Source organism: Diceros bicornis, chromosome 21 (assembly GCF_020826845.1).
Source record: "Diceros bicornis minor isolate mBicDic1 chromosome 21, mDicBic1.mat.cur, whole genome shotgun sequence".
Lineage (NCBI taxonomy): Eukaryota > Metazoa > Chordata > Mammalia > Perissodactyla > Rhinocerotidae > Diceros > Diceros bicornis.
This window is the reverse complement of record NC_080760.1, coordinates 35,795,786-35,815,500: the sequence shown is the minus strand read 5'-3', so window position 1 is coordinate 35,815,500 and position 19,715 is coordinate 35,795,786. Positions and strand designations below refer to the sequence as shown.

Genomic DNA, 19,715 nt, shown 5'->3' with positions numbered 1-19,715 from the left:
CACCACTTCTCAAGCCATGCTGTGGCGGCGTCCCATATAAAGTGGAGGAAGATGGGCACGGATGTTAACCCAGGGCCAGTCTTCCTCAGCAAAAAAAAAGGAGGATTGGCAACAGATGTTAGCACAGGGCTGATCTTCCTCACAAAAAAAAAAAAAATTTCCAAGCTTCTGTCATCAATAAGGAGTGCTGGGTTTATTGGAAAATGTCCTGAAAACAGGGGCTTTCAAAGTGAGCTTTCTTCTTCAGCAGCTTTTTGGCTTGATCAGTTTTAATAGCAATTACTTTACAAAATGAAGAGATGATCATTTTTACGATCAGATGTGCTGTCTTTTGGGTTTGTCTTTAGATTCTTTCTGATTTGAATAGAGAACATCAATACCAGGTTTCCTACTTTTTCTTGAGTGTTCCTCTGATTCAGGTAAGCAGGGTTGATCCCAAGGTATCACTGCTAACGGGGACAGAATGGACAGCATTTTTCCCTCAGAGGAGAGAGCGACTCATTTTTTCATGCATGAGCATTCCTTGCCGTTTAAGTGATTGGGGATGGAGGGGTAGCGAGAAGATTAAAGAAGGGTCTTCAAAGCTGTAACTGAGGGCAGAAGTCAGTAGCTGTGTCAGGGCCTCATTCTAGTGGAATTGATTGGTTTGGAATCATAGAATTTTAGACCTGAGGAGATCTTAAAGATTTTCCAAGTTAATTGCCCCCATTTTGGGGCCCAGGCAGCTGACTTGCCCAAGATCACAGAGCTAACTGGTGATTAAGCAGAAGTGTTTTTTCCCACTGTACTGCTCAACTTAATTCCACTATAATAATATACAACCATTTTAAAATTTTATTCTATGATTTTGAAATATAATGGAGTTCTGATTTTTTTTTTTGTAATTTTAACAGAAGCACTGCTATTCATTTTTTAGCTCTTTCTTATCAGCCCTAAATTTTAATATTTGTAAGTCAATTTTGTGAGGAAAAAAACACTATCAAGTACTTTCCTACAGAACAAAATAATGTTCATTCCTCCATCCAAATTGAAGGTCTACTGAAACCTTCAAAAAACCAAAACCAACAAGCCCACATAGAAATAAAAAGAAACAAAAACCATATTCCAAGAGTTCCCTGCATTTAGTAGCCTTCACTGTGTTGCCCAGTCATCCTTAAGCTGACTTTCTTTTTTTTTTGTGAGGAAGATTAGCCCTTAGCTAACATCTGTTGCCAATATTCCTCTTCTTTTGCTGAGGCAGATTGGCCTTGGGCTAACCTCTGTGCCCATCTTCCTCTACTTTATATGGGACGCCACCATAGCATAGCTTGATGAGCGGTGCCTAGGTCCGTGCTGGGATTCGAACCTGCGAACCCTGGGCCGCGGAAGCAGAGTGCACGAACTTAACCACTGTGCCACTGGGCCAGCGCCCTTAAGCTGACTTTCAAAAAACAAAACAGAAAACTGTAGCTCATCAAAATATATATTTTTCATTGGCTTTATTAAAATTAAAATTTTTGTAAAAGGTTGAGGAATTCACACTCAATCGACTGGTTTCAATGTCGTCTACAACATATAAAGGTTCAGGATGATTATTTGCACTATACCTACTTAGGCAATATTGATCTTCAAGGTTTTTTTAGTGTTCTTCCATTGTAAATGTGCCCTAAACCATTCTAGTTTTACTTACTGATAAAATGCCTAAAATTCACTCCTTTTGCTACACCCCTGAATAGATAGATACAGGGCTAGCTGCTCAGGCAGGATTCCTTCCCTTCCCTCAGAGGGTTGAGCCCCTCCAGCCTTTGTAATAAAAGGCCCAGGAATCTGATACCTGTCCTTTATGGAACTGTGACATGTGTAAAATACTTTTAGGAGGAGTATAGTGAATGCCTGCCAAAACTTAAGCAATGTCAGACCACTAAAGTGTCAGATGTGCATATTCCAGAGAAGGAAGTGGATTTCCAGTGTCAAATCTTTACTTTCACTCTATACAGTTCTTCCCTTTCTAGTTTTTCTTTAGTTTTCGTGATGTAAAAACCTCATCCTCCTTGGGAGCTCCTGCCTCTTTCTCTTGCTTCTAACAGTGTTATGTATCTGTTACCTTATCCCACAGTAGCAAAATTAAAGATGTCTCAAATAGGATTGATGATAGCTGCTTCACGGCATTGTAGCATGCAAAGTGCCTAGCACAGTGTAGTGTATAGTATGAACTCTGTAAAATTATAATTCCTGCCTTATGGATTTCCTTTGCATATAATTTATATATTTACTTATCTGTTAGAGTAAGTCTCATCAGAATCACTACTTAATTACAATTTGTTTTCTTATTCTTATATTTGTTGTTGAAAATCACAAAGGTTAATATTTATGCTGTCCAAAATCTACTGTAGCAACTTCTTTCCTTTTTAAACAGTATGATACTCTTTTGAAACCATAGTTCTTGTTCAAAATTAAATATTTATAGGGTTTATTTTTCTTATCTAGAAGAATTTACATATTTCTTCTCTCATTTGTTTTAAATTCTCTAGAACATTTTAAATTCTGCCTAGAAACATAAAAATTATCTAACCCTAGATGACAAATTTCATCTTGTCAGTCAGTTCTGTTTGATGGCAGTATATACCTGGAGTGCTCTACTGGGGAAAGAAAGGAAAAGGAGAAAGAACTCTGGTATTAGTGTGCTCTGGTCTGTCTCTGCTATGGGGTAAAGTATAATCTGAGACCAAAACCCTTATTTTGGAGATGAAGAAACTGAGACTTATCAGAAAAATTGAAAGAACTTGCCTCTGAGTCTCTCAACTACTTTAAACTGAATTTATACACAGGTAGTCTTCTGGTTAATACATGTTTTACTGCCTGTTGCCATCTCTGGGGTTTGTTTATTTGTGTTTTTTTTTTTTTTAAAACAAATATCTAGTAGGAACAACACAAATAAAAAGGCATTTAGCAAAATATTTTCTTCCTCTGCAATAAGTCCAAATTTAGAATTGTGTTTTTTCAAGGAGTTGTAGAATTTCTTACTATATTTAAAATCTGAAAGTAATAAATCTGAGTTAGGAGAATTTGTTTCAAGTGATAGGGTTCATGAAGGCTCATGGAGTCTGTCTTCCTAACAGGCTATTAAAGAAGAAAATCAGACAAGATGAATAGAGAAGGAATAAATGTGGAGTAGTTACCAAGGAGGAGGAATTAAAGGGAAGGTTTAAAGCCAGAAAAAATACTGTTTTTAGAATATTAGATTTTTAATGGATATCTAATATTCATTTTGTAAGAATGGCATGATAAAATTTCTTCCAATTATAAAATTAATTAGTTCATTCACTAACATTTATTGTTTCTGTAAAAAATTGTAAGTATCTGTCTTAAGATAAGATGGGTCTTTAGAGCAGGGGGTTTGCCAGTGGGCCTAGGTCAGTAGGTGGCTCCTTTCAGGCATCATAATCTGTTCATCTCTTCCTTCTGTGCAGGTTCTGAAGCAGTTAAAAATGTGTGGATAAACGTGCATATTGACTTTTATTTCTTTATTATTTTTTCTTAGGTACCTCACATGACTGGAGGTTACGGTGTGGTGCTGTGGACTTGTACTTCACACTTTTTGGCCTCAGTAGACCTTCCTGCTTACCCTTGCCAGAGCTTGGGTTGGTTCTTAATCTAAAAGAGAAAAAAGCTGTCTTAAATCCAACCATAATTCCAGAGGCCATAGCAGGCAACCAAGAAGCTGCGACTAATCCAAGTAGTCACGCTCAGCTTGTTGGATTTCAGAACCCTGTAAGAATCACATGTATTACAGAAGATGTAGTTTTATTATGTAGCACTATCTAGAGGAGAGAATTGCTTCTTTTGAACTGGTGAATTTTAAAGCCACTAACAGTTTCTTGTACAGTTTAAAAAAAGCGTCTGGCTGACATTAGCTTAGCACTTCGCAATTTGTAAAGTTGTATTTTGTAAAGGTAACTGCATAGCTGCACATAACAAATGATGTGCTGCTAGTCCATTTACTCCCTTTGTGATGACATAATGATTTTTTGTACTTGACTGTAGAATTTCTGTTTTGAGTAGTAGAAAATTGAAATGAATATTTAACCTGTTACATATTAACCTATCTTGTCCATATATGGTAATGGCAAGGTGTTTGAACACAGGGGCCCTGACTTTTTTTTTTACTACTCTATATAATACCTAGCACAGTTCTAAACATATGATAAGTGCCTGGCAAATGCTTGTTGAAGTAAATAAATAAATAAATAAACAAACAAACAAATAGCAATGAATGGTCAGGTAAATGAGTAATCTGCTAATTTGGGAGGAGATTATGCATTACATTTATATATTTATATATGTGTATGTGTTTGCCTTTAGAAAAGCTTTTGTTTCTAGCTGTGCATTATAAAATTACTAGACTTTTTGTAGAAAGACCTTTAGGATACATATCAATCATTTTACTGTAATTTAAAGAAAGTTTTCCAGAAGTGATTTTCTTGTTGATGGCAAAATGTCTGATACTTAAGCTTCATTTTTCACCAATATTTAGACCAGATTACTTGCCTGGCAATTCCCTAATGGTGTTTTGACACTTTAAAACTCAAATTCTCTCTGTGTTAGTAATAGCCATTTTAAATTACTTATTCACCTAGATTTTGTGAAATATAATTGTACTTATTTGTTATAAATTTAAAATGGATCCTAGAGTTTGGGTTATCAAGAAGTAAGACAAATCTTTCCATAGGAAAAGAAGAGTCTCGTTAAAGAGCTCTTTCAGATCTGAATATTTATAAACCTGTGGAAATGAATACGTTTGTAATTCTTGCCCATATATGTTTATATGTCCACCTTCGTACTTGAAGTTTTCAGGATAAGAAGAGAAATGACACCAAAATGTATATTCTTTTGGGAAAACTCTAAAAGTTCACGTAAATACCTCTCTTCTCTCGAAAAAAAGACCTGCAGACAGGAAAAGGTGAAATTTATTTTAAGCCCATTGCTGATAACTGTTAGGCACTGGGCATGCTTTAATCTGCATGGTTGCTATAGCTATAAGTTTTCAGCTATAATATGAGCTACTTGTCTTCAGAAGTCTAATTTTGATCTTGAATATTGCTGCAGGAAGATGATCACCTTGCCAAGGAAGCATCATGTAATATATCAGCTCATCAGCAGGGAGTGAAGAGGAAGGCTGATACACCACTGGGGTCCCCACTAGAACCTGGTCAAATACTGGAGAAGAATGAGGATAGCAGTAAAGTGAAACTCAAAATCAGAGTAAGAAATACAGGTTAAACCTGTATTAACAGTGTAGGGTATTCACCTTCTTGTAAATCTTTTTGAATACTTGCAGTGGTTTTTCCTTAGCAGGAACAGACTGAGTTATAAAAGAACCCAAATGTCCCTCTAAGACATTCCAACTGATTGTTTAACTTCTATTATCACATACTTCTTCTCTGTTTGGGGGAGGAACTATGTGTGCACGATCTACTACAGCTCACTACTTCTTCCCACAACATAGGAATAGATTTTAGTTGTTATTACATTTCTGGTAATTTCCAGTCAGTTTCTTTTGGAGGCTGGACCACATAATCTTTTCTTTCTCTTAATACTTTTTGAGAAAAAGAGACTGCTTTTCCTTTTTAAGATTTTTGGGGGTATCCTGTGGCCTCTCTGCTACCTTTCCTGAGAGCTAAGATCCAAACGTAAAGTGATGTAATGGCTCTTTTTCTCCTTTGTTTTGTGTGTGTGCGTGGGTATGTTGTAGTTTTCAAATTCTCAAGATGAGGAGGAGATTGATATGGATACTGTTCACGATAGCCAGGCATTCATTTCCCATCATTTGAACATGCTTGAAAGGCCTTCCACTCCAGGTAAGATTAGTGTACTGCAGTCACTGGGGTGATGGAGAAAGTTCACATGATATCGCTATTCTAAGGTGTTAATTTCAAGTGAACAACTATGAAGTTTAAAAGTAGCCAGTGTAAAATATTAGATTATATCAGATTATAACACACATCAACAAAGGAATAAATAAAAAGAAGAGAAGTGTTTCTGTTTTATTTGGGTCCTTTTTAAATATTTGGCTTATTTCTGGATTTGTTTTTTAAAAATTCCATTCATCACATTTCTTCCAATGGCTTTAATCTCTTTCTTTTGTTTCCTTTCTTTCTTTTGTAGTAGGCTTAACCTCAAAATAAAATACTAGATCTGGTTTCTTTTAAATAATGTAAACATAATTATTTAAAAAAATTTTTGACTATAAAGTTAATGCTGCCCATAACACAACTACTTTCTCTTTTTGCCTGCCTATTCCACGTAATATTATATCACAGATTTTTTGCATGCATGTCTCAAACATCATAATCTTTTCTTTTGAAAATATTTCCTGAGACAGTGTTGAGTTGATATACTATAATTTACCCTATTTCCCTGTTGGTAGGCATTTAAGTTGTTCCTGATTTTTATTTGTTACAGGAAATTCTGCACTGAATATCTTCCTACAAAAGCTTTTGTTTCTTTTTTGTCAAATTATGTTCTTAAGATAAATTTTCAAAAATATGTTGTTGGTGAAAAGATTAATTTTAACTATATTATGAGATACTTATCTTGAGAAGATTTTCATAGCTCTTGGTGCATACTGCTATAATGCTTTTTGAAAAGATTACACCTAGCTTATGTTTTCAGCATTTTAAAATTTTCAGGAATAAAGCTTTGGTGTAACTTGCATATAAATTGTGAAATATAGTACTACAACAAATATCTGTGAACCTGCCACCCACCTTAACTTAAACATATTACACTCCAGGCCATAGCCATTCCCTCGGTGCTTCTCTCCTGATTCTGTTCACCTGCCTTTGCACTACAAGTAAATACTGTCTTGAATTTTCTTTTCCTTAATCATTCTGTTGCTTTTCTTTATAGTGTACCACATAGATACATGATCTACATGTTTACTTACACTTGGTTTTTGAATTTTATGAAAATGACATGATATTCACTATGACTTGCTTTTTTCACTCAACAGTCTACTTCTAAAATATCATCCATATTGAAACATATGGTGTGATTCATTAATTTTCATTTATCATTTATCATCATTTTTTGTATGTCATGGTATTGTTTTATGGTCATCAATGTAATAAAAGATACTTAATTAACTATAAAATGATAATTCACATTTACTTTATAATGCATTTCTTTTATTATGAATATAAATATTTTTTTTCTGGATACTGTTTTTGTTTCTTTTTATTTCAAAATTCTATTCATACCCTATGCTGGTTGTCTATGTCTATGATCTTTACATTTGAATGAGGTTTTTCTTTTTTTTTTTTTAATATGTTACATTTGTGCCAAGTCCTCCTTCCCCACCTTAGTCTCCTTGCTGTTGGTTTGGCTTTTTGTTTATGTTGGTGATGAGACCTAAATTATTTTTCACTGGTTAGTAATCTAGGATGAGCTAGTAGAATTTGAGAACCAGCTTCAAATACAGTATGAACCTAAGATATACTTGAAGGCTGATGAGTCATGAATTCTTTGGCTTTTATAGTTGTAATAGATCTTAACAAGTATTTATTCTATCCATTTGACAGATAAGTAAACTTAAGCAGAAGTTATTTGTTTTTATTAAATGATTCTCTCTAGATGACACACCCAAGTAAGAGCCAACTCAGGGCTAGACCCAAATCTTAGGACTTTTCCATATGACAAATGAAGGAATTGAGACACAAAGAGATAAATGTCTTGCCTGGATTATATATCTAATTTGTTGATAATCTGGACTCAGAACCTGGATCTCCTGATACCTACTACAATGCTGTTCACATTATACAATTAAAACATTTCCTGTTTTAAATATTTAAATTATTTTGATCTATTTGTTGAGTAAACATTATAATAGAACTTAATAGCAGATTTTGGAGGGAGCCAGCAGACTTTACTATATGCAGAGTTCCACATAAATTATTAAAAGTATGAAATGGTTTCTGCGCCAGAATGTACAATCCAATTTATATGTTCAGCAGGCCAAACTCACTGTCTTTCTTGAATGTGTATTGTTCTCAGGCTTAAGCATATAGGAACCATGATAAAGGATTAAATCAAATGAAATCTTCAGTAGTTTTTAGTATTCTTTTCATTATTAAAATTTTACTATTGAACTGCTTCTGGTTTTAAGGTTAAGTTATAAAAACCTGTCAGGCTTTTTTCTTTTTTGGGAGAAACAAAGAACTAAATCCCTCTTTTTCCTCTTTTTTTGGCATTTTAGGGCTCTCTAAATATCGACCAGCTAACTCCCGATCTGCTTTAATACCCCAGCACTCATCAGGCTGTGATGGCACACCTGCCACAAAACCCCAGTGGAGTATGGAACTTGCACGGAAAGGAACAGGTAAAATTATTATTTTGCTCAAGAATAAATCTATAAATTTTATAAAGTTCATCAACTTAAAAAGAATACATTAAAAATATAGTTCTGAGGAATTGCTTTTCTTGCAACACATTGACTTGATATTATTTAACATAAAGACTTTTTTAAACCAGACATTTTAGTATTTCAAAAGTAATGTAGTTCTAATATATAAAACTTGGAAATAGAAAAGTAGAAAGGAAGGAAGAAAAAAAAATCTCAATATCCCGTTTAAAGATACCCATTATATTAACATTTTGCTCTTTCCTTGCAGTGCTTTTTCTAAGAATATTATAATATGAAAAAGGCCAACTTTAGTAGAAACCATCAAATCTGTGCCTTTATACTCTGACCAGCCCTGTGGCGTAGTGGTTAAGTTCAGCGCACTCCGCTTCGGTGGCCCAGGTTCATGGATTCGGATCCTGGGTGTAGACTTATACCACTCGTCAGTCATGCTGTGGCGGCGACCCACATACAAAATACAGGAAGACTGCCAGAGGTGTTAGATTAGGGCGAATCTTCCTCAAGCAAAAAGAGGAAGATTGGCAACAGATGTTAGCTCAGGGCAACTCTTCCTCAAGCAAAAAGAGGAAGATTGGCAGCGGATATTAGCTTGGGGTGAATCTTCCTCAAAAAAAAAAAAAAAAAACTGTGCCTTTATACTTTTATAAAGTACAAAAATCAACCACTTATTTCTCCTCTCCTCTCCCTGAAAGTTTTACAATTGGTCCTTCCTGGTCAATCATGAAGACTTGATGCTATACCTAGAAAACTAACATGTTCTATGTTTTAAATTATTTTATACTAATTGGGCTTAAGTTTATGAAAGTTAATTCAGTTCAGATGTGTTTGTTACCTCTTCTACTATTTTGCATTGTCTTCTGCTTACTTTGTTCTTCTGTTGCTTACAAAGAGAAGATTATAATCCAAATAAAGAGTAAACATTCGATGCTGATGAGCAAAGATCCAGTCTTCAAGTTTTGGAGGAACAGGGAGTGAAAAACAAGATACATAAGCAAAATCATTTTAAAGAATAGTTTTTCCAAAAGTCATTAGTCAGGCTTTAAAATTCCAACTGATGGATTTTGCTTATATAAACCGTGTTTTTATGATATAAACAAAAGAGTAACTGTTTATTGATTTGAAGAGCTTAGGGATCAACTGTGATTAATAGGAGACTTCAAACAAAAGCAATACCTCAAAATCTTTTGGTACTGAGACCCCAGACTTGAGACCTCAGATTGTTGGTTACTTATATCTCTTTGTGTGCTCTATACATTTATTATAATAGATTCACTCAAAACGTATTTCAGAGGGAAATAAGCTGGAGACTTTAGCACTTACTTTGATAAGTGAATTTTGACATTTCTTGGCCCTTGCCAGTTTTGTATTCTCTTGGTTTTGGTTATGGTGTAATTTTGCTTTATTATTATTACACTTATTAAAATTTTACCAGGCGTTAAAATTTTTCTACATTTTTTGACATTACAAAGCTTAGAGTGTTTCACACCTCTTGATATAGTTTGAGAGTGATGCTTCTGCTCACCTTCCATGCCTTAAAAAAAAATTTTTATCTGAATTCCAACAGTCAAATAAATAGCTGTTCCAGAAAAGTATCTGAATACGTTTGTTTGGTTTTTCTTAGTGATGTGGCACACTAACCTATGTAAAACAAATCTTAACACCTTTTTGTGCCCAACAGTGTGTTTGTTTCACATTGCTTTAAAGCATGCATTTGTACTTTTTTTGGAATCTCTCTCTACAGTCTTATAGTTCTCATGGTGTCATATGGGAAGACTGGGGAGGAGATGTAGGGCTCTGGTGGGGAATAGAAAAGCATTAAAATTTTAGCTTTGGCTGTTACCAGTATAGGACCCTTTTATGTCATGAGGGAAAACCAGCTGGTAGTATACCAGCATATTATATGGACTGATCTGTAAAACTTAATTTTGGATATATTCTTTAATGTGCCTTTCAATTTATTTGAAATTGAAATTTCCTTTCAATGTATTTATGCTATCCAGTACCCTATGACTACGGAGCAAGTCTTAAAATTCAACAGTGATTTTAAAATTTAGAAAACCTTCATTTTTCAAATGGTAGTCTTCCAAAAGTTTATTTATACATGTATTTATTTTGGAATTCTAAAGGCAGTTTTCCTGCTTCTGAGAGAAGAGGCACTTAGAGCTCCATCTTTTGGAATGTCAGAAGTACAACTTTAACCTAACCCAAGTCAAGTTGGCAGTAAAACAGGAACTTCCTCTTTTCCTGCCTCCCAGCAGACGTTGGGAGTCTTCTACTGTGGTAGCTGTCTTGGCCTGGGATTGAGAGTTGGGGGTTCAGGAGAGGAGGCATAGAACAGTGGTAAAGGAAGCTGTGACCTCTCTTAAGTCTCCAGGGATTCTAGATTAAAGTTTTCAGATGGGTTTTTTGGGCCTTACTCAGGTCATCCAACTGAGGGACATTTTATTTGCTCTATAGAAGGTTTACAAACATTTTCAGAGTAGTTGACTAAAAATGAAGAGGTTACACATAAAATCTGGATTTTCAACTCCTACTGTAAAGGAGTTAACTGAGAGGCCCGCTTAGACAGGGATGTGCTTTCCATTTCATTGATTTCTTTTTTTGTTTGTTTGTTTTTGAGGAAGATTGGCCCCACACTAACATCTGTTGCCAGTCTTCCTCTTTTTTCTTTTTTCTCTCCAAAGCCCTGGCACATAGTTGTGTATCATAGTTGTAGAGTTATAGCTCTTCTATATGGGATGCTGCCTCCACGTGGCTTAATGAGTGGTGAGTAGGTCCAGTCCCAGGATCTGAACTGGCAAACTCTGGGCCGCCGGAGCGGAATGCGTGAACTTAACCGCTACGCCACCGGGCTGGCCCCTTCGTTGATTTCTTTTGTGTTGCACCTAGTTGTCTGCTTACTTATTTATGCTATATTCTTAGGTCCAAGGCTTGTGAGTTTGGGACTCCTGCTTCCTTTATTCATGAGCTGAGATGAAGTCTGAGATGGCTCCCATAGAGCCAGCAAGCCAGATGATAATTGAGAACTGGAATGTGTTGCAGACTCATCTGGGAGGGATGGAAAAGTAGTGGGGGTTTAGGTAAAATAAAGAAGGGATGGAAACTGTTAAGTAGAGGACAGGTCATGGTTAACTTTTTAACCTTTTTGCCCCCAATTTTTTTTTTCCTTGCATATGATAATGAGAAGAATATTTTAGGGTAGGGATGATATATGTATGGTAGTTAAGCCATTTGGGGTAAGGAAGAAGTGGCAGGGGTATTGTCCTTCATTACTTTACTATTTCTTTTCCCTCTCCTGAGGTAAGGGAAGGAATATGGAGAAAGGGCTGTATGGTTCCCATGGTGATGGATTGAGCACACCATGTCCTCTTCTCTCCCACTGCTGCAGCTCCCTCTCCACTGCTGCAAAGGCTGAGGTAGCTGGTCTGTCTCCCATAGTGCTGCAGGGTTTTCAGTGATAAGTGGAGAGGATGAGTGACAGAAACAGGAGCAGAGGGAAATCCCTAGTGGTTTCTGTGGGGAAGAAAAGAAGGAGAGTTCCTGCAGTTGCCTGCTAGGGCTGCCGTGTTACGTAACGCCTCCTTGTGTAAGTCAGCAAAGCCCTCTTCAGGTGCGTGAAATCCTTTAAAAAGAAAAAAACAAACTTGAGAGCCCTAGAGTTCTTTCTTTTGAAACTCTAATATGAAAAACAGACTTAGATTTTTTTTCCTCAAATTATAATGATATAATTCAACATTTTATTTTTAACAGTGCTCAGAAGAATCCAAAGAACAGCCTTCACACTTTTCCTAGTAGAAACTGCAGATTTTGTGTTAAATTTAAACATAGACCTAATGTGAATGAATTTAATAGAACTAGCAGGTTATTCACTGTTATCAGCACTTTTATCAGATGGGCTGAAAAGATTCCACATTAGGCTTATATTAAGTACCTCTTTCTGTTTGTTTTGCGTTTATTAAGTTGACTGCAAGTAATCCTTATGCATAGTGCATTTCATTAGGTCTCTAGGAAAGATTTTGTGTTGGGTGGAACAACAAAACTGCACGTTGTTTTATTCTTTCTATGTCACATGAAATAGGAAAATTATAATATTGTGGATTATATATATCTTTTTTTCCTGATATATCTCCTATCTATGATAGAGACATATATTTTAGGTCACTAAAGGGACTTTCATTAGCTTAAAACTGAGTGGTGCCTAACCTTGCCTGGGCCTCAAGTTCCCAGGCATCTTGTAAACCCCTGACATAGTTTGTGAAATTATATGTGTAAATGTGTCAGGGGGATGGTAATATGTGCATTTTTCTCAGTAGAGAGCCTATAGATGATTTTGTTATGCTAGTGTGAAAGTAAACTCATATGTGTCCCGAATCTGACTATTAATACAATTCCACCTGGGAAGGAAATTGTATTTTCTTATCACCTTAGATTAGACCTAGTAAAAATTATTCAGGAAAGATAGAGATTAAGCAAACAAAAAATATATATTGTCTAAGAAAACTTAAGAGCTGAAGGTTGTTGGTGGTGATAGAGTAAAATTAGGTTTTATCAGATGTGCTGTTGTTACAAATACTATTCTGATGAATATTTTTGTACATATGTCTTTGCACATATGTGTGAGCACATTTGTTGGATAAATTTCTAGAAATGAACTTTCTAAATCAAAGAATATGGGCATTTAACATTTTCATGAATAGTGCCAAATTGCCTTAACTTCTCCTTTTCGAAAAATACTTTATTATAAAACTGGGAGGTAGTTAGGCTAGTGTAATGAACCTCCATGTATCTGTTACTCAGCTTCAGCAATGGTCAGCTTATGGTCAGTCTTGCTGAATCTGTACCTTTACACATTTCCACTCTTCTGAATTATTTTGAAACAAATCCCATGTATCATCATTTTATTCATAAATAATTTAGTATGTATCTATAGAAGATACAGACTTTAAAAATTCATAACCACAGTAATATTCTTGTATTTTAAAAAATTAAGTTTTTTCTTATCATTAAATATCCAGTCACTGTTTAAATTTCAGTTCACTCATTTGTGCCGTTATTTTTATTTTTAACAATTTATTTGTTTGAATCAGTGTCTACATAAGGTCTACACATTGCAATTGGCTGATATATCCTTTACATCTTTTTAAATTTAAAATTTCCAGTCCATCTTTTTTTTCCCATTTACAATGTATTTGTTACAGAAACCAGGGTTTTGATCTGTAGTTTTCAAGTCTGTTTTTTACTAATTGTATACCTGTGGTGTAATTAACATATTAGAGTCCTCTGCATTTCCTGGAAATTTGTAGTTGTATCTATAAGCTTAATTGGATTCAGATTTATAGATAGTGATGTGTTCTTCCATCTGGACGCATACAATGTCTGCGTGACTCTTTTATGAGGTTAGCCACTAAGATGTTCAAGGCCTAGATCCATTAATTCATTAAAGATTGCAAGATGGTCATATTCTAATTCATCTTTCCATTTTTATTTATAAGCTGGATTATTTCTATAAAGCTAAATTCCCCCTCATCTACTATTACCCAGTGGTATAGATCATAAAGGAAAAGAAAGATAAAGGCTTGATTCTCTCTATTTAACAGTTTTCAAAATAATGAGTTGGCTAACTAGCATCCTCCAATGGTGATCAGTTCCATTCTGTTACAGTTATCTTTATCAATATTCAAATTGTTCCATCTTTGGACAGTGAGAACCTCTTAAGTTGACTCTTGAGTCTGTTGAGAAAACTTTATCTTCCTTGCTGTTATACTGGATTTTTCAGGCTCATCTTGTAAATTTTCTACCCAGAACTGGAATCAGCCATTTGTCCTAGGAGCCCTGGTTCCTAACACCTTTATTCTTCGATCTAGCTAATCCATTGTCTTCTTAGACTTCATACAAATCAAGAGAAATGTAAGATTTATAATCAGTATTCTTTAATGAAAAATCTAAGACCACTAGGAAAGGGATTGGATTTACTTGTGAAGTGGTTATAAGTATTCTTTGGAAGAGAGTACACCCAAGTACTCTCAGTTGTCCATTTGGCAGTTGCCTCTCCTGGGAAGTACAGTTTCCAATATAATTATTGGCTTTTCTGCAATCCAAGTAGCTTGGCAGGTGCTTAGGATTACATGATGAAACTTCTCTCAGTGCAGAAAAGGACCTTAGACTCCCAGTAGTGCAGACAGCCTATTGGAATGCTGCGGTCTGTTGATGTAGACTGACTAAACAATGAGATAGGAGTTAAAGGAATTTGTTCGTGAGGCTTTAAATTCTTTTATTACTTCTCATCACTAAGCTATGTATTATGTTAGGCATGGACCTATCTTCCCATATTTATAAAATCAGGAACATATTCATGTTTAATTCATTTAAAATCTAAATTAAAATCGTATAGTGGCATATTTGACTGACACTACAAATCAAGTAGCTGGTCCAGGGGCCGGCCCTATGGTCGAGTGCTTAAAGTTCCACGTGCTCTGCGTCACTGGCCCAGGGTTTGTGGGTTAAGATCCTGGGTGCGGACCTACTGCACTTATCAGCCATGCTGTGGAGGCATCCCACATACAAAATAGGGGAAGATTGGCACAGATGTTAGGTCAGGGCAAATCTTCCTGACCGAGAAAAAAAAAAAAATAAGCTATGAGTCTAATGAAAAAGACCCAAAGATTAACAGAAGTGCTACAGTATGCACCATGGTCTGTGCAGATGGGCAGAGTGGTGAGGAGCACAGACTCTGGAGTCAGGCTTTTTGGTTTTATAGCTCCAATCTGCCAGTACCACCTTGGGTAAGACACTTAATTTCTCTGTGCCTTAATTTCCTCATCTGTATTATGTAGTGGGAACATGAAAGCACTAATTCTTTGGGGCAGTTTGGGAGAAACTTCCCAAAGAAATGACACGTGAGCTGAGTTTTAAATTAAAGACCCTAAAGTGTTTTTTCTTTCCCTTTCCCCTCCTTTATTTATTTTTTAATTTTTATTTATTTATTTTTCCCCCAAAGCCCCAGTAGATAGTTGTATGTCATAGTTGCACATCCTTCTAGTTGCTGTATGTGGGACGCAGCCTCAGCATGGCCGGAGAAGCAGTGCGTCGGTGCGCGCCCGGGATCCGAACCCAGGCCACCAGCAGCGGAGCGCGCTCTTAACTGCTAAGGCATGGGGCCGGCCCAGTTCCCCTCCTTTAGGTTAGAGTTGAAACAGTACTTCCTTGGAGAAGTTTGCCTCTGATCCCCACTCAACTAATTGAAGTCTCCTGTTGTGCTCTGGTTTCACCCTCTGTTTTGTCTTTTTATTACTTGGTGTACTTATTCAGTTTCTTCCTTCTTTATTAGTTTGTCAGCTCTAGGACGACTGAGACTGTCCAGTTCATCACTATTTTCTCCTGTTCCCGTGTAGTTCCTGATATGTGTTAAATGAATGTGTGCGTCAGATGAGAAATAGGGGAAGGGCATTCCGAGCATGGGAAATAGCGTTAATAAAGACACACTCACCAGGGGCCAGCCTCGAGTGTACAGAAAGGAGCGCTGAAAGATAAAGCTGGAAAGGGACGCTCAGGGCAGATTGCGAACTGTCAACAAAATTAGTGCTGGAAGTGATTTTTAGAAAACTTCTGTTGTGATCCCTGTTTTGGTAAAGACCATGGTTTGGGGCGGGTTTGGATCAGAATTAGTGCTGAGAATTTACTTTTTAAAAAAGAGAAGAAACTACTACATGGAAATTCATTTAGTGAAAAGCCTGATTTTTTAGCCAGTTTGGATTAAAAATACATGTATTTTTCAGAAACTGCTGTACTGAAGTCTAAGGAATTTGGCTTTTATTTTGTCGGTAGAACCAACTGAGTTTTAAGCAGATAGTTATGATCAGTTTTGGTTTTGGAAGATCACTGAGCAGCAGGGTCTCCCAGCCTGGACACTGTTGACATTTTGAGCATGAGAATTCTTTGCTTTTAGCGGGGCTGTCCTGTCTGTTATGTGGTGTTTGACAGCATCCCTATCCTCTCCCCATAGGATACCAGTCACACTTCTTCCCCCCACCACACCCCACCCCAGGTGTGACAACAAAAATGTCTCTAGACATTGCCAGATAACCTTTGGGAGGCAAAATCACCCCTGGTTGAGAACCACTGCTGTGCACCTACGTTAAGTATGGATTCAAGTATAAGACACTTCAGGCAAAGAGACCAGTTAATAGGAGACTAGTACTGTAATCCAGATGATGTGAGGTGGTCTGAATTAATGCAGTAACAGACAGGATATGGAGGCAGATTTAAGAGATACTTCTAAGTGAGAATTAACTAGATTTGGTAGCCAACTAGATGTAGAAGAGAGGAGATCAGAGATGATTCTTAGGCTTTTTTCTTGTTGGCTGCATGTAGAGCAGCACCATTAATCTAGTAATACAGAGAGAATTGTTTCTCAGGGTATGGCCCAAGGATTATAGGGTCTGGAGGAAGCAAGAAATTCTTGTACACTAGAGTCTTGAGAACTACTATTATAAATTCCTAGACCAATAGAATGTTAGAAATGGAAAGAACAGGCCGGCCCCGTGGCTTAGCGGTTAAGTGCGCGCGCCCCGCTGCTGGCGCCCCGGGTTTGGATCCCGGGCGTGCACCGACGCACTGCTTCTCCGGCCATGCTGAGGCCGCGTCCCACATACAGCAACTAGAAGGATGTGCAGCTATGACGTACAACTATCTACTGAGGTTTTGGGGGAAAAAATAAATAAATAAAATTAAAAAAAAAAAAAAGAAATGGAAAGAACCTTCAAAGGCATTGATCCATTTTTTTTAGATGAGATAAAGAGAGATAAAATAATGCTGAAGGTTAACAGCAGAACCTGTGCTAGAGCACAGGTCTCCTAATTCTCAGTTGCTTTTTTTTTTTAATGGTACTACTCTTGACTTGAAGTAAAGACATTCCCTTTATAGACTCACCACTTTTTCTAGATTTCTTAAGCTATGTATACTGAATCTACTTAAAGAGTTCACCTTTGTCTATCTGTTCCCAGAAATTGTCTTAAGGAACTATAGAAATTTGGATTTTTGCTGAGAAACATTATCAGTAACTAGTGTAGCATGTTTGTGTATAAATTGGTTCTCCAGATGGCACAAATAAAGTACTGCCATTTTCCTCCCTAATACCTTAGAGCAGAACAGTAGTTGAAGGAGCTGTTTCATTGACCACTGTGGGTCCTAACCTGTAACATACACGTAATCATTATCATCTCTTCATAATACTTTAAAAATATTAATTTTTAGGGCCGGCCCCATGGCTTAGCGGTTAAGTGCACGCGCTCCACTGCTGGCGGCCCGGGTTTGGATCCCGGGCGCGCACTGACGCACCACTTCTCCGGCCATGCTGAGGCCGCGTCCCATATACAGCAACTAGAAGGATGTGCAGCTATGACATACAACTATCTACTGGGGCTTTGGGGGAAAAATAAATAAATAAATAAAATTATAATAAAAAATAAAAATATTAATTTTTAGAAGGTGGTTTGGTAACACACTGGTATATGTTACAATTTTGTAGACTATAAGGAATTGAAATACTCAATTTCCTGGCCACAATACTGAAAACTTATCTGTGTATAACTAATTGGATGTCTTGTTTAGATACTTCTCCCATTCTTAATTATTCACCTGGAAGTAATAAACACTTAGAAATCCTTCTTTTCTATACTGTCATCAGCTCCCTCTTACTTTTATTTCACTTTCCTTGTTATCAACAGGAATTCATTTGGGTGTTTTTAATCTTGAAGGTAAAGAACAGTCACCTTTGGAGATGAGTATGCATCCAGTTGCAGCAGCTCCACTCTCAGTGTTTACTAAGGAATCTACGTCCTCCAAACACAGTGACCACCATCACCACCATCACCACGAGCACAAGAAAAAGAAGAAGAAGCACAAACATAAGCATAAGCACAAGCATAAGCATGATAGTAAAGAAAAGGACAAGGAACCTTTCACTTTCTCCAGCCCCGCCAGTGGCAGGTCTATTCGTTCTCCTTCTCTTTCAGACTGAGAAGGGGACAAAGGAGACCCTCGCCTCAGTGTCCAGAAGAATATATATAATTAAAGCTTTGTCCTCTGTAAAGAATGACAAAAGGGGGGGAAAAGGAGTTGCCTGTCATAGAAATTCAGAATCCATTTAAGTTCTAAACATTTGGTTTATATTATTTGTGCGATTGAGATCTAATTAGGAAAATGTGTTTTATAGTTCTGAATAAACCATTTCATCCCATTTCCTCCTTGAAACACACAAACACACCCCCCAAATCATTTCATCCCATTTCCTCCTTAACACACACACCCACCCACCCACCCACCCACCCTCTTTTCGTAAATGCCCTCATATCCACTGGCAGTTCCCATTCACAAAATGCAAAAAGTCAATTATGTTTTAAAGCCTTTGATGGATGTTGTGGGGCAAAGTTGTGTTTTAAACAGAAGCTACTGCCAAATATGTGGTGAAACCACTATTTCCAATGAAATATTGTATAACACCATTTGAAACTACTGAAAAAGGCTTTTCTATAGGAATCTTCTCTCTTGCATGTTTTTTTGTGTTAACCATAGAAACTAAGCATCAGAATTAATGAACAAAAATACAGGATATTTTCTTTGCCCTAAAATATTGAAATTTTCGGAAGCAGCGCTTTAAAAAGAAAATTGAATAACTTTTGTTAGCACATTCGGCAATTATGATGTTGGAATTTAATGGAGCTATCGAATCCACAATTGTTCCCAAATCAAGATGTTTAAATTATAAGTTCTTTTTTTAATTAAGTATAAGTGAATATGTTCATATGTATAATATGTCTGCTAAATGTGGACAATTTACACACCCAACACATTCTAAAATATTTCTATATAACACAACGTATGATACCTTAAAAAGGTTTTAAATACTGTTTCTTAACTTAGACATAGACAATTCAGCCCTCATGTGAGTATACCAGAAGCATTTAAAAACATATGAAATGTTTTGGCTTCATACTTCGATAGTTTGTATGTTTGTGTATTTTTATTTTTATTTCTAAATTTACTGTGTGCTTTATTTGTTTAAAAATGTGTTTCATACCTCTTCTGTTTTTATCATTTCCCTTATCATTAGAAAGTTTGACAAAATACTTCTTCCCAGAATAGATATTTCAAAAGGATTCAGTAGTGTTGGACTTTTAAATATATTTTGAGTTACATTTAAATTGTTTAATAAATAACTTTTTAAATTGATCATTCTGCCTTTGTATCTTTTTAAATCTTTCATTACTTTTCTCTCTGTGTGTTTATGTAATATACTTATCCACAAGGTTTATAGAGA

At 36.2% G+C, this 19,715-nt stretch overlaps 1 protein-coding gene across 3 annotated transcripts in view; it reads left to right on the top strand.

Annotated features, from left to right (window-relative positions):
* Positions 1–18,718, top strand: part of TAF2 (TATA-box binding protein associated factor 2) — an 84,820-nt gene extending 66,102 nt beyond the window's left edge. For 2 of the 3 annotated variants that reach the window (XM_058564843.1, XM_058564844.1), the window contains 5 exons: positions 3,521–3,750; positions 5,086–5,241; positions 5,732–5,837; positions 8,234–8,356; positions 18,124–18,718. In XM_058564843.1, coding sequence (XP_058420826.1) covers positions 3,521–3,750; positions 5,086–5,241; positions 5,732–5,837; positions 8,234–8,356; positions 18,124–18,416 — 908 coding nt within the window. In that variant the 3' untranslated portion in view covers positions 18,417–18,718. The remainder of the gene's footprint in view (positions 1–3,520; positions 3,751–5,085; positions 5,242–5,731; positions 5,838–8,233; positions 8,357–18,123) is intronic. The other variant, XM_058564845.1, reaches the window with a different exon arrangement.
* The last annotated feature ends 997 nt before the right edge of the window (positions 18,719–19,715 follow it).